We start from the raw sequence: 14,607 nt of genomic DNA on the forward strand, positions 1-14,607 counted from the left end.
ACCTGTGATACTACTGCAACATTTCAGAAGCAGGGAAATAAGCTGTGCATTATTATTAAAAAAAAAAACAAAAAGAAAAAAGTAACTTTCCTACTGCAGGTTACAGAGATAGGAGAAAGATCATCATCTGGACAATAATATTATTCCAAGTGTAGTATCATCCATAGCATTTAGACTGTACTTGAATTGCATCTAATTAGTAATTTCAGTGAAGAAAATTTACTACTGACTCAGTAGCCAAAAACCAGGATATTGTTACCCTATCACCAGTTAATATACATGCAAAATCAGCTTTGTGTTCGAATGGAAAGCAGGCTAAGGAAGAATGGCAACATCTCGGGCATCATAGAGTAATTTTTTTTCTTCTTTCAGCTAAATAAACGAAATTTATTCCATTTTCCAATTTATTAGGTGGGGTTTGGGGTTTTTCGGCTTGGGTTTGGGGTTTTTTTTAAAAGAATAATAATTGATTTTCCAGGACATTGAAACAGTGGATCTTCCACAGTTCTGTCAGTCATCTCCTACATTCACAGTAGAGCTCTTCCAACTCTGAAATTTAACCATAGATTTGCCAAATTCAGTAGGCACTGTGTTGGACTAACACTCATATTGATAAACATCACACAACTTGTGTTATGTCTGCCAACTATCCTGTTAAGGAAATGCCATTCTGCTGCAAAGTTTTAGAGTGGTTTACTTAGGCAAGGTAACCTTTACTTTCTTTTAATAAGAGTTTGATGTTTTCACATCACATACAGAATCAAAGTAGGATGGATGTGTAATACTCCAACTGTGTAGCGTTTCCTCCAGGAAACATTAGTCAATAATGGAGTGTTTCAGCTTTAAAGTAACTTCATTAGAGTAAAGACAAATAGATTCACTTACAGATTTTACTGAACTTCTTCCGAAAGCTCTTATCTGTATGTCTGAGTAAGGTTTATGAAATAGGTGAAGTGATAGTGAAGTCCTGTGCCAGCTGTTAACAGGTCTTGCCTGAGAAGTCCTTGGGATGACAACACTTTGTTATGAGCGTTCTCTTCCTAAGCTACCTGGTTTTCCTATCAGTGTTGCAGGATATAAACTGAAAAGGTTGAAAATGAGAAGACAGTGAGTGTGAGCCCCCAGGTTTTGTCTAAAAAGTTAGAAGATCAGCAAAAGAAAACAAATTTTAACTAAAGGAAAGCGCTAACAAACATGCAAGTCCTTCTAGAGCTAAGAGAAGTTAGTCTAATCCATAGCTCCTAGTTGCTCTGTTAGTGATCTTTGCTCCAAACTCTGGCTAGAGATAGATCATTATTTCATCTACTTGCTCAACAGATGACTAATGATTTGTGTTACAGGAAGCATTAATTTGAGGCATTAATGAACAACAACAACAACAAAAAATTGTTCATCAGCAGTTTACATGAGAGATTAAAGCTTGTCTATCAGCATATTTAGTTCTATTCCTGAATTACAAGAGTATACAGCCTTCCTGAAGGGACTGTGAAGGCAGCATTAGATATCTAGAAGAGCAAAAAGGACACAGGTCAAAGCAGGAGTAGCAACAATGGACATATGCAGACAGAACAGGAAAGAAGGTGGCTTGTAGCAACTTAGAAAATACAGAATTAAGTTCCAGAACAGAATTAAGAGATAACACAAACAGGGGAGAATCAAACAGAACCTTGGCAAAAGAATTTGACCAAATGAAAAAATACTTAAAGTCAGTTTAGTTTTATAGGGAGGAGAAATTACTAGTGATGCAGTCTTCTAGTCTTGCTTTCATACATGGGAGAAGCTGTGAGGAAGTAAACCCCAAGTCTGAGAAGTTCCTCTACACTTAAGGTACAGAGCATCTTCATTTTGGATCCTGTAAATTCTGTTCTCTTGAATAAAATGAATACAAGCCTTTGTACTGGTTTCAAGAATACAGTGCATAAAAGGTTAACACAAATATCCATCCACAAAACCTCCCACAAAAACCTGCAAGCACTTCAGCACATATGGCAATGTCAGACTCCAGTGAGATTTCTGAAAGATGCTCAATCCAGTCAGTAACTCCAGCACTTGCAAAAGTAAATAAAACACTTGTGTTGAGATGCAAAAATAGAAGGATGCGTCTTTTTCACTTATGACTTCATCTACTTTTTCTTATGACAATCATCCATGAGAGCACATTCCAAATAGAATCATTCAAGTTGTGTTCAAGTGTCCAGGAAGTCCTGTGCAGTTATGAAAGCTGCCACCAAATGAGGGACATTTTTATCTAGCAGCCACAAACAATTCCCAGTCAGGCAGAAGCACTCCAGCGTGGATACAAAATCAAGTCTTTTGAACCCATCTGACAGTAACGTTTAATGTGACAGAGCTGCTATCAAAACACAACTTTATTGATGAAACACTGGTTAAAAGACCAACTAAATGTAGGACAAAGACACTTCAAAGACTGCAGTGTGAACTAGGTATTAAACACATTCTTAAGGAGCTACATAAAAAGGGCAGGAGCAGTTATGACAATGAATCTTCTCTGGCAAACTGCTGGGACACAGATGAGCTCCTGCAGCAGGCGTAGGATACGCACTGACGCAATCCCAACCATCTTGAGCAAGTCCCGTGTGAAGTTTTGCAGAAACAACTACAATCACTGTCCAAGCTTACACTTGAAAAAAATAAATAAGAAATTAACAACAAAATCCTCTCTATAATACACAATGTATTTGTCCTCTATGAAATCACAGGAAGTTCTCCAAGAGGAAAGTTTCTCCCAGCGCAGCTAAGGATTCACAAAGACGTTCTTGGAAACAGCTGTCAAACATGTCACTTATTTCCTCTCTTAACTCCCTCAGCAGAGGCATTGTGGACTTACCATCTGCATTCAGAATTCTCCCAAAAAGTTTACTCCAGAAATCACCATTAACAGTCCTAAAACAAAGAGAGCAGTTTTCAGTCAAACAGTACGCACACACAGCACGCCTGTCAGGATCTCCATTTATATTCAGCACTAAATGCCCTGGGAAAACCAAGTCTGAAATAATAATTTCACTCACATGAGTAAATGTAAAGGAATGTATTATTAACTTTATACATGTCGGCCCCTTTCTCTGTCTCCAGGAGGCTTCTGGACAGTAACCAGTCTGGCTGTTCCACAGGTCTATCAAAAACGTTATTTTTAGTGTCATCTCTTCTAGTGTACCTGACTATCACCACTCACACTGAGCACTTTTCAATTGAAGGAGTTATCAAGAGCATTCTTTGAACCAAAGTTGGCAAATTCCCTTCATGAATAAGGGACAGAGGTAAACCTTATCCCCCATTTGCAAGTTAAGTTCACAGGTCAATAGTAAAGGAAAGCTGCAAGAGATTAAAAAAAAAAAGTGGTTTAGAGCCACTTTTCCTATCAAATCCTATTGAAGGGACAGCAATGCCAGGGTTCTGTCTGTAACAGTTGCAGTGTTACAAACAGAAGTTGTGCCTTCATCTGCAGTAGCTCAATTTAATCTCTTGCATAATTAATTAAATTTTTAAAAAATAAATTTTAAAAAGGCAACACTTATCAGAAATCTGTTCCTCTATCCCAACAGAATATTGTTAAAAACATGTTCCAATAGAAATTAATATACAGGAGTTCTGTTTTTCAGAGCAGGTCAGATCTGCTTAGATCACAGACATGCAATGTCAGAACCAGTAGAGAGCAAAAGCCAGTCTCCATCAATGATTTAGTTACTCTTTTTTTTTTACTTTCTGAAACAAAGGCAGTATAAGATACATGTTTTACTGTCAACATATACATCACTGACATTCCTCTCTCCAAAGAGCAATCACCCTTGTTGATTTTGTTCCTCACAGCCTAGTCCCGTGAGTTGACCTTCTGAAGAAAAACCAAAAGCATCAGGGTACAGGATGGCAGGATGGCTGCACAGTGAGCACTCAGCAGAAGCTGCTAGAGCCTCCTAACTACTGATATCAGTCTATAAGAATATAGAAAAACAGATACGTGCCAAGCAAAGGAAAATGCATTTTTCCCCTGTACCCAGCTTAAGATGAGATTCTTTTTTTTTTTTTTCCAAAGGTTGAACACAACAAACTGGGAGGTGTCAGTGCTGCAGGTTGCTAGGGAACTGGACAACTCCCAGGTTGGCAGTAGGTTTCCTTAAAGCAATGGTTATAGAAGTACATCCACACAGTGAGCGTGGCTAATATAACCTGACCCTGAATGCAGGCATCTCTCCAGTAATTTCTGTCATGAGCAGAGCACTCTGGGAAACCCTTCTGAAATGCTAAGGCATTAAATTCTGCAGGACGTGACTAACAAAGTGAACAAGCGTTTAGTCGAAGAACAAACAAAGGGTAGATGAAAGCAGAGTCGTCTTATGGCCAAAACACGCAGCTAAAAGAGGGCAGTAGAAATTAATACCTGAGGACAAACAGCAGCTTCCAAAATGAAGCTGCTTGCAGATGCATCTTAAATTATAATTTTCAGTTCTTTTCCTTCTTGTGCATGTATACCATTTCTGCAGCTGTTACAGACAGAACCCCAGCATCAGTGTCTTAGTAGCCCTTCAAGAGAGCCAAGAACGAAAAAGGCAGAAAAAACAAATAATCTCCATTTCTAAAGCAATGTGCTCATGTAATTTTTTTCCTCACCACCCACCCACTTATAAACTTCTCCAGGCTTGGTCTATCAAGTAAAAAGAGAGACTACAGTCTGGTCTAAAACGATAGAAAAAGCAAACTCATCTTAACTGGGCTGTTCGGCTCATATTGAGTTTAAAGTTGTCTCCCACACAGCACTAAGGCTGCCACACAATGAACAAGTCTAGTAGCTTCAAATTGTGAGTCCCCACAGAACCAAGGCTTTTGGCAACAACAGCACTAAGTTCTGTGTTCCAGGCTTTGGAGATGGTACCCTTGAGAAGTGAAGGAAGTTAGAAGTAGTCTGTTCTTTCCCAGCAGCCTCCTCTGCAAAAGGACTTACTTTGATACATTTTGGCTGATTTTCCAGATGGAATTGTCTTGATAGACCTGGACATGATCCCCAAACAGCATCAAATGGACTATATCTGCAATGCCAACCAAGTCTACCTGCAATCACAACAAACATCAGAAAGTTCAACTTCTGCAGTCCACTACAGATTTATACTGTTGGCACTTTTACACATTTAAATCTGCGTTGGTCTTTGCATCAGAATCTTCCAGAGACCTGCTAAGAAAGAAATCTACAAAAAGGAAAATTCTGGTCTTATGGTATGTTCCTAAATAAATGCAGCAGTCACAGGCACTCAACAGCGCTGCTGGTCCCTTCACTTAGTGCTAAAGATTTAATCAGATCAAAAACTATCTTCATTCAGTATTTATTGATCAAAGCTTTCCACAGAGTTTACAAAATATAACTTAAGAAAATAGAGATTTGTGTAAAGGAAACACAGAAACTAAGATGTGCTGCTAAACAGATACTCACCTGATAAGGAGGAGAACTTTTCACCAGAAGCTGCTGCCCATGAGGGGTCCGAGATATTGGAAAGCTGTTGGGCAAATTTACTTGAGACTGTAATCTCAAATCTAGACTGTGAGAGAAATCCACTATCTTCAGAGCTCTTGTCATTTCATCATTACCAAATGGATCACAGATCCTGAGCAGAGGAAGCAAATGAAGCATAAGACAACCCAACAAGCTTTTTATTTTTCTTTAAATTAAATTTAACAGTGCAGTGAAGGTGAGTTTTAGCTACATCAATGCTCCCCTCTGATGGCTGCCTTAAGAACTACTGCTGAAAGGACTACCCCTGGCTGGGGAACCAGCTTGCAGCCCGAAGCTGAGGCGATATCAGTATCTCCACAGAGGAAGCCGTGAGAAGCACTAAATGGTTAAGGATAACGCTGCTTTGATATTTGTCACTGTTGTCTGAAACACAGGTGGTGGAATGGGAAAATAGCATGATGTTTAGCACTTGTCCCTCTCCTTCAAGATCTCAGAATATTTTATACAAGAAATAATTAAGCTTCATAATACTTAAATACATCTTTCCTCGTCTACACACTAGGAAAACTATCTGGTTTTCAGATACATAAAACCAGAAGGCAAGTTATTTATCAATATCTCGTTAGCTGTCTAGTACATTAGTACAGTAGAAACTTGAGAACACAGGCAACAGCACAAACATTTTGCTTAGTATAAGTTTTACTATTTCTATAGAAATAAACAAAAGAAAAGTTTATTCCTAAACAAAGTATCTTCACTATTATCAGAATATACCATAGCCTAAAAGATCTGGACTGCAATATCAGTATCCCAGCTAAAGAGGAGAAACTACAAAAGCACAAGAGCTGTAGCTGAAACTGAGTATTACAGACCCCCTCATATTCATGCAAAGAGACAAACCTGTCTCCCAGAAAGAACACCTCTGGACTCAGATCTCCATGGACAATCTCTGCTTTGTGGAGCTTCTCTACCACACCCAGAAGATTATAAACAACCAGCAGGATAACTTCCTCTGTGATGGATTTACAGCCACGAATAACATCCTGAAAACAGGGAACAAACACGTATCTATATGCCATTCTACCATAGATTAAGTGAAACATTTATAGCTCACCTTTTTTCCTTACTCATCTGTACAGAGATAACAGTCCTACCCTAAATTCAGTATAGTCAGATTTTACCTATGAGCAGCCCAGCCAGAAATTAAAGAACCATGAGCTCTCAGGAGACACTATTATCCTGAAGTGGACAAAAGGTCGGGAGGAAGAAATTGAACTGAAGACTGAAATCACTATTTAATTTGTATCCTATTTATAGGCTACAACTCAAAATGCACTTACAATACTTAATTTAAAATGTAAATCCTTCAGCAAGACACTTGCTATAGCAGACTGGGAGACTGGAACTTATTGAAAGATGCCAAGTTAAACAAGAGTTTTAGATGTGAACCTTGTTGTGGAATAACATTTGTTTCTCAGCTCAGGTCATTTACCACTCAGGAATAAAGAAAAGTGTGGAGAATTGGTTCAAGTTTGTCTCTGAGAAGCACATGGTCTGTGAATGAGAAACCAGCTCTAAGGCTGTGATAGACAGTCCCAGTTTGGGTATAGATAAAACAAAAGCCAGAGGATCTAGATTGCAGGACTAAACACATGAAGCTAGCTTCAGCAGTGAGCATAATGACAAACAAAATTCACTAAGGGTACCTATGCAAGATTTCTTGTCTTCTACAATTGTACTTTGTTTATCTGTACTGACCCCAAGCGTGAAGCGATTTATATCCCTGTGCAAAATAGCACAGCCATCGGGAAACAAGTAACAGCTGCAATTCTCACTGAAGCTTTGGTCAAAATCAGTATTCAAACGCTCCTGTAACTGAAGTGTGATATAAAAATCCCAAGGCACAGGCTGAGAATACACCTACAAGAAGGTACATAAGAAGAACATTTATTTTTGGAATAAAGTGAAAATTTATCATCTTCATATTCTTCCCATCCTGTTTTTTTCCTCTGCACTTTACCAAGAAAGACATTTTCCACAGTTAGAAACTTTTAATCTGTCTCAACAACTAGAAAGAGAACCTGACGTAGCAAACTTCATGCACAGAATTCAGAAATTAAGGACAAACTTACTACATTTTAATTTACATTAGCTGAGGCGATTAGAACATTTCACACTTTCTGTATAATAACCATCATATGTGGTACCTTTATTGCAAATCCCTTTGCATCCAGCTGGGGAAAGTTAGCTGGAATGGCAAAAAGCATCTTGTACTCTTCATTGGTCCAATATTCCCATTTGATGGAGTAAGTCTCATTTCCTGTTATGAAAGTTTACACTCATGAGCTGTCACAGCAAATACATGTACCCAGGCTGTTCCAGTTGTCCCCATCCACACCACACATAACTAGCGAGGGTGAATACGAGATATATATTTCAAACTAATTAGAACATGAATAGATCCCTTGCAGTGTAGAGTCTCTGGCATACCTACCCAGCTCCACGTCCTTCTCAAGCTCCATGACAGGCAGGGCACCAGTCTCCAAGTGAAAATCTGGAGCAGCAGTCAACGTTTCTGGCATAGGATCTAAAAGCTTTTTACGCTGCTCAGTGCTCCACAAGACCTGAGTGACATCATCACCTAGGAAGGCAAGTAATAGAAACAGATGAGCTGAAACTAGGTGTTGAGACTTGGTCACTTGATTATATCTGCCAAGAAAAAGTAACCTGGATATTGGAAGCTTTCTATCTGCATACTGATTAACGGCATCACCTTTCAGCAAGTCAATTAATCTCTTTCCAACAGTTTCTTGCTCTGTGAAGTGAGCATAATACTCATCTTTGAGGCCACCTTACAGACTATGTCATCATGAGGTCTCAATGATTCCACTGCAGCATCATGCAAGATGTATCTTCCACAAGAGACAAAGCTCTGAATTAGATTAGGTACGTCTGCTCAGCCACAGCAGAATTCTAATTAATCTTGCAAGTTCACACTCCTTTTTTAAACCTATGTCCACAGTAAGTGATCAGTTTGTGTTTTTAAATGAAGAGTTTATTGAAATTCACTCCTGTGAATACAGCAGGGATATTATGTAAGAAAAGGAAAACAAAGTTGGACTCCAACTCTGCTGCTCACTGCAATATTAAGAATTTAATGTCTTTTACCTCATGGAAGATACATAAGAAAATTACATGTAGGTCTGGGTTTATTTTCCTGTATAATAGGCAGAAAAGTCATTCAATAGGCCAGGTTTTTATGGCTTTTTGTGAGCATCCCTGTTCTAACTGTAAGATTTATAACAGAGAGAAATAAAGGTCTTTGGCTAGAAGAAAAAAAAAATGTGACATTAAGTACCAGTATATTTTTCCTTCAACAGGAAAAAGAAATATATTGCAAAGCAGCACAGTAGTTTAAAGCAAAGTTAAGAGTCCAAATCTGAAACCAAAATTATGCAACTTTCACCAGATTTCAAATTCATATTCACCTTTTTCAACATGGCACTTCTCAGCACATCAAGAGAACACACAGTATGATTAAAGAGAGGGGAAAAAAAAAATCAAGACAAAACAAAGCTGCCATAGAAGTTTTCACCACCACGATCCAGTCACAATTTTCATTTCAGAATTTGACCTCACTTACACACTCCTTAATACCTTAAAGAATTTCTCCATCACCTTAATATTTACTTATTTTGGATGCTGACAAGCACGTTATACTGCATACCACTACTTCTGACAAGGGAGAGACAAGTTTAGTCACAGGGCAAAGTAATGGGAAATACAGAGAAAGCAGAGCAGACTATAGGAAGTACAGAAAAAGCACCACAGTTGAGTGGCGAGTTTTGAGTGTGAGTGAAACTCAGTGTAGTATTAACCAGCAATGTTTCCACTGATACCTCCAGAATCAGTAACCGTTTCAGCAGGCAAGCTCTGAGCCAGTTCCAGTTTCTCAGGGATATGCAGGTATTTCATAGTAGATATTTGTGTAACAGAGGAAAGAGAAGATCCTGAGGAGACAGAACCTGACGAGCGAGTATCTTCCAGGCTTGCTTCCATGATCGGGCTGTAAGTAAAGTCATCAACTGTTCAGACTTCAGAAGATACAGTGTCTGGATAATGCCAGCCTAGTGACTATGAAAGGATGCTGTGCACTCCCAGATGTCTTTATGTTAAACATAAGTCCTTTCCCATCCTTACTGGAAGACCTGTAGTTATGTCAGAGCTTCATTTTAGCTTCAATGATTGTTTATACTCAGAATCTTAGTCTACAGATTAATTTTATCTTCTCTTCCATTAAATACGACTGCTACAACAGAAGACAAACTGAATGTTTATTACACCCTTTGTTACCAAAATTCAGACCTACAGTGCTCTGAAAGCAGTGGAGGGCTGGCTGGGAAATGATTCTTGCTCTTCCTTTCTAATTATAATCAGCACAGTTTCCCAGGGAACTTGCCAAATAAACAACCACCTTCAGCATGGTGTACATGTTTACACACCAACAGCTAGCAAATCAAACTCAGTTCTAAGTTAAGAAAACCCCATACAACAGATGCTTTTTAATTTACAACTCTAAGAAACAGGAGGTTGTTTGCCAGTTTTTTTCTTCTCTCCAGCTTTTCTCCTCTGTAGAAATCTAAGCTATAATCACCAGATGCATTTTATATACTAAAATAACTCCAGAAGCATACAAGTATAAAAGGAACTGATGATTCTACTTTTAATCTCTGGTCACACAGATAGATTGTGTTTATTAATTTCTTTGCAAGTTATTTGGTAGAATAAAAAAAAGGAAAAGGAAAGGGACTTAATATGCTTTGTTGTTAATTACCTGAGTTTATTTACACAAAGAGCTTCATTGTACGCTCCCTCACAAACCAACGTTTCCTGATTCAGAGGTGCACTCTTAGATTCTGGACAGTCTTCCTTCAGGACACTCTGTGAAAAAGCAGGAGCTGGGACTCGCTGAGGTACCACCCCATGAAAGGGCGTTGAGGCCAGGTGTGCAGCCCTAACAAAGTCACACGTGTCTTCTGGGTTGGCACAAAGGGTTTTGTTCTTGTACGAGCCTGTCAGAATCGCATCTTCAGTCAAAGGTTCAATTCCATTCAGCTCATCCTGAAAAAAGTAGGAAGAGACAGTGAAAAGCCTGCACATTTTGTGGCAAATTTTCTTTTAATTTATTTAAAAGCCAAACATTTCTCTCCCCTTCCTTCCACCCCACTGCCTTCCAACGTGAATCTGACACTCAGTCCTCATGTACTCTACTTACATCGCTCGTTCAGATTGAGTAACTGAACCCTCACTGTCATATTGTTGCATATTTTTTCCCAGTTAGAAAGTGTAGCTTTGTTCCCTCCAGAGTGCTGCAGGGCTGCCCTGATCTGTTAAAGGCTACTTACTACCTACCACCCCATAAGCGCAGTTCAGTTCAGTTATAAGCACATTATCAAAGTGTTTACTAAAGAGTTGGGCATTGAAGGCACATACAATATGTAAAGCAGAACTAAGCAGGTATCCAGACTGACTTTAGAACCAAAATCAGCATGGTTTACCATGCTTAACCCTGATAAGTATTTCATATTGTGGCTATACATAAAACCCTTCTCAGCTCAGAATAAAATCCTCTCACTCAACCAATCTAAAGGCCTATTGCAGCAGTAACCAAGTCCTCTGGTGAGACAGCAACTACCATCTCTATTGAAAGCTTTACAAACAAAAGCACACAGCTTAGGAAACAAGAGATGAAGGTTTAAGGAAGTTGAGCATATGGTACTTGGTGTGAGGAACACAGGAGCTGAGACACTTGTTTGGATGAAGCCAGAGGTAGTGTCTACGAGTGCAAATCTTCATCACACAAACTCCAAACTTTAAAAGTTTCAGTGTGACTAACCCTGGCCACTAATCAGTTGCTTAAAATATGGAAAACTCCTTATCATCATCTCCCTATTGGCCACCTTAAAGCCTAATAAAACCACGAAATTTCCAGTGTAATCTTAACACCACCCAATTCAAGTATTGCCATGCCAGACAGAAATTTAGAACCCCTGCTTATTGCACATCATGTGAGTCCACCCAATCTCACTCAGTTCAACAGTAGGACATTGTGACAGGAAATCTGCTGTGGGGTAAATTGTTTCCTTACACAGGCTTCTGGTGGAACGTTTTCCTTCGCAGTTAGAGGCTCTGAAGGTTTACGAACAGCAAGAGGGCGCCGGGCACTTTTCTGTGCATGAGCTGCAGAACAGCTGAGAGAAAGTTACATTCCATTAAATATTTATTAGAGTAGCTTCCAATCTTCAACAGAGATTCCTCTCGAGAGTTTAAATCTCCTGACAGTTTCAATCTACCACTGTCTACTAGAGAATTAGCAGTAACTGCAATATACACAGCACTACAAAATGAAGAAAGTTTATGTAGCAGCTTAAATAGTTCTAGATTGAGGAGGAAGAAAAGAGGAGAGTATTTCATCATGGACTTCCCAAGCAGAGTAATGAAATAAAACAGAAAACCACCCCACATCCATCCAAGAAGCAGTACTGTATTTAAGCTGCTACAGAAAGTGGTTTGTTTGATACTTCAGTTGTCCCCCCCTCTGTAATCTAGGTATTGAATAATTCTACCTTATATTCTGATTTGACAGAGCAGAGGATTCAACAAATATGGAGAAAGATGCAGCAGGATCTGGTGGGGGAAGGAGACCTACATCTGTAAAGAAAAACCAAGAGGCTCTACTGTATGAACAGTTTTTCCACAACAGTGTATCCAATGCTATTTAAAACGTTTAATACACAGCCTTAAAAACATCAGTCCTAGCAGGAAGTTACAGAACCGACATTTAAAGAAACCTATTGGAAAAACAGCTTGGTTTTGTCATGTTAATGCACCACAATTTCACCACTATATGATGGTAGCTAGCTTGCTCTTTTCAGAATATACTTCAGAATTTGTACCTTTTTTTCCAAGGGTGGCCTCATTCCTCTGCTCCTCCTCAGAGTCTAAAACCACATTTCCCCGTTGTGTATCTGGGCACACATCAAGAGACGGGATAACCTCTGTCAACAGCAGCAGTAGTCAGTTCGGGTCAAAAGTACATTTCTTCAGCATGCCCCCTTCCCAACAACAAAACCAAATATACAATTTCTGATTGTATTTCTCTACCAAATCCTCTGAGGATAAAGAAGGACTTAAGATTGATACTATCTTAGTGTTAAAGTTTTTATACAGATTTTAGTAAGACTGCTTATATGAATATGTGAGAAAGTTCTTCAGCTATTAGAAGAAAAATCTCTTCTGCTTTTAAGTCCTTTCAAATAATGACAGTTCTCAGACCTCAGACACTTGGTCTTCTGCTGAATATGTTTAAAGACACTCAACACTATCACATTCTAATTTTAATTCTTCTAATCCACCTAGACTTTTATGTTGTTGCAGTCTTGCTATTCATATAAAAGAACGCTTCCTTTTAACACAGCCTTCTCCTTAATGGTAAAAAACTTTAATACTTACCCTCAGAACAAGATGGTTTATGTAGTTGAATATCTTCAGAGACCTGGGATGCACTGTGAAAAAGATACAAACTTCTTTCTTATATTTTACACACCTTCACAAAACATAAGTAAACTCTGTAAAAATGGCAAACCCAGCAGACATAGACTAGTTGTAAGAAGTTAAGATCCCTCAGACAAATAATAAAACTTATATAAAAACAGATTACAGATCCTGGCTGCAGGCTGATGCCTAGGGGTATATTCCATTCTGTCTGTGGAAACAGTCTCTCTGTTAGTGATCCAATATTACTCACAACTAATTATCCCCACAAATTTTCTCATTGTTGGTCAAGAAAATCCTGTATTACCTTTCCAGCTGAGGCTGTTTCTCCCCAACTTCTATTGCACTAGAAGAAGTAAATCCTTGGAGTCCCAAAGGTGGCGAAGCTTCTGTTCTCTCCGCTGGCTGTAGAAACAAAACTGTATTTTGGTTCTACAGTGATGGAATCATGAGCCATGCAACAAGGTTCCAGGAACATTATGATAATGCTGCGTAGGTCATTAGCACCCTGACTGATTAACAATTGCCTTTAGCCATTTGTATTTGTACTTAGTTTACTTGCATAAAAAAAGTCCATCCTTACTGCTTAGTGTAATTTAAATGCATATTTTTACTCTTTGTAACAGTATATCACTGTCACAGGAGATTTTTGTTATATCACAATTATTAAAGATGATGTAAGCAGTTACATACCTTACATCCACAATACTTCGTATTTCATTATTCAAAATATTTACTACCAAGGCATTGTTTAAGAAATGGGGAAAGAGGGGAGAAAAAGAACATACTTTATTAACCCAACTGATGAAGCTGGGAAAAGGAAAAGCTTTAAAATAATTAACTTTTACTTGTTATTTGCAACCTATAAGAAAACTGGGGCTTAAACACTACCTAGCAATGACAGAGCAAAGTAGACCTGCTTGAAAGGTATTCTGCTCAAGACTGGCCTGCATAGAAAAGGGAAAAAACCTAATACATAAGAGAGTACACAACTGTCTATAAAACTTGGGAGACAAATCAGATATGGCTTTGTGTACTGGTCTGGCCTGGGATAGGGCTAATTTTCTTCATAGCAGCTGGTATGGCACTGTGTTTTGGATTTCTGACCAAAGCAGTGTTGATAACACACTGCTGAACAGCGCTTACACAGCATCAAGGTCTTCATGCTGCCCCAGCAAGAAGGCTGGGGACAGACAATGCTGGGAGGGGACACAGCTGGGACAGCTGATGCCAACTGACCAAAAGGATATTCCACACCATACTGCATCATGCTCAGCAGTAAAAGCTGGAGGAAGGAGGGACATTCAGAATTGCAGCATTTTTCTTCCCAAGTAACCATTACACGTGATGAAGCCCTGCTTGCCTGGGAACGGCTAAACATCTGGCTGCCAATGGGAAGTAGGGAATGATCTATTTATTTTGCTTTGTTTGTGTGCACAGCTTTTGGGTTACCTATTTGTGTCCTTATCTTAACCCAGGAGTTTTCTCACTTTTACCCTTCTGATTCTCTCCTCCATCCCCCTGAGGGAGAGTGAGCAAGCAGGTGTGTGGTGCTTAGTTGCCCTCACCACGTTGCAACCTTTCACTTCTTT

General features: G+C 39.0%; 1 protein-coding gene across 1 annotated transcript in view; it reads right to left on the reverse strand.

The window, feature by feature from the left end:
• Window positions 1–2,591: 2,591 nt before the first annotated feature.
• Window positions 2,592–14,607, reverse strand: part of BUB1B (BUB1 mitotic checkpoint serine/threonine kinase B) — a 19,586-nt gene continuing 7,570 nt past the window's right edge. Inside the window, exons 10-23 of the mRNA XM_010172089.1 lie at window positions 13,323–13,420; window positions 12,974–13,026; window positions 12,418–12,489; window positions 12,088–12,172; window positions 11,610–11,712; window positions 10,296–10,582; window positions 9,361–9,527; window positions 7,956–8,102; window positions 7,669–7,781; window positions 7,220–7,381; window positions 6,362–6,504; window positions 5,441–5,612; window positions 4,958–5,064; window positions 2,592–2,904 (exon numbers count right to left, since the gene is read on the reverse strand). Of these exons, the coding sequence (XP_010170391.1) occupies window positions 2,715–2,904; window positions 4,958–5,064; window positions 5,441–5,612; window positions 6,362–6,504; window positions 7,220–7,381; window positions 7,669–7,781; window positions 7,956–8,102; window positions 9,361–9,527; window positions 10,296–10,582; window positions 11,610–11,712; window positions 12,088–12,172; window positions 12,418–12,489; window positions 12,974–13,026; window positions 13,323–13,420 (1,899 nt within the window). The 3' untranslated portion in view covers window positions 2,592–2,714. The remainder of the gene's footprint in view (window positions 2,905–4,957; window positions 5,065–5,440; window positions 5,613–6,361; window positions 6,505–7,219; window positions 7,382–7,668; window positions 7,782–7,955; window positions 8,103–9,360; window positions 9,528–10,295; window positions 10,583–11,609; window positions 11,713–12,087; window positions 12,173–12,417; window positions 12,490–12,973; window positions 13,027–13,322; window positions 13,421–14,607) is intronic.

This window comes from Antrostomus carolinensis, unplaced genomic scaffold (assembly GCF_000700745.2).
Source record: "Antrostomus carolinensis isolate BGI_N321 unplaced genomic scaffold, ASM70074v2 scaffold8997, whole genome shotgun sequence".
In the NCBI taxonomy this organism is placed as follows: domain Eukaryota; kingdom Metazoa; phylum Chordata; class Aves; order Caprimulgiformes; family Caprimulgidae; genus Antrostomus; species Antrostomus carolinensis.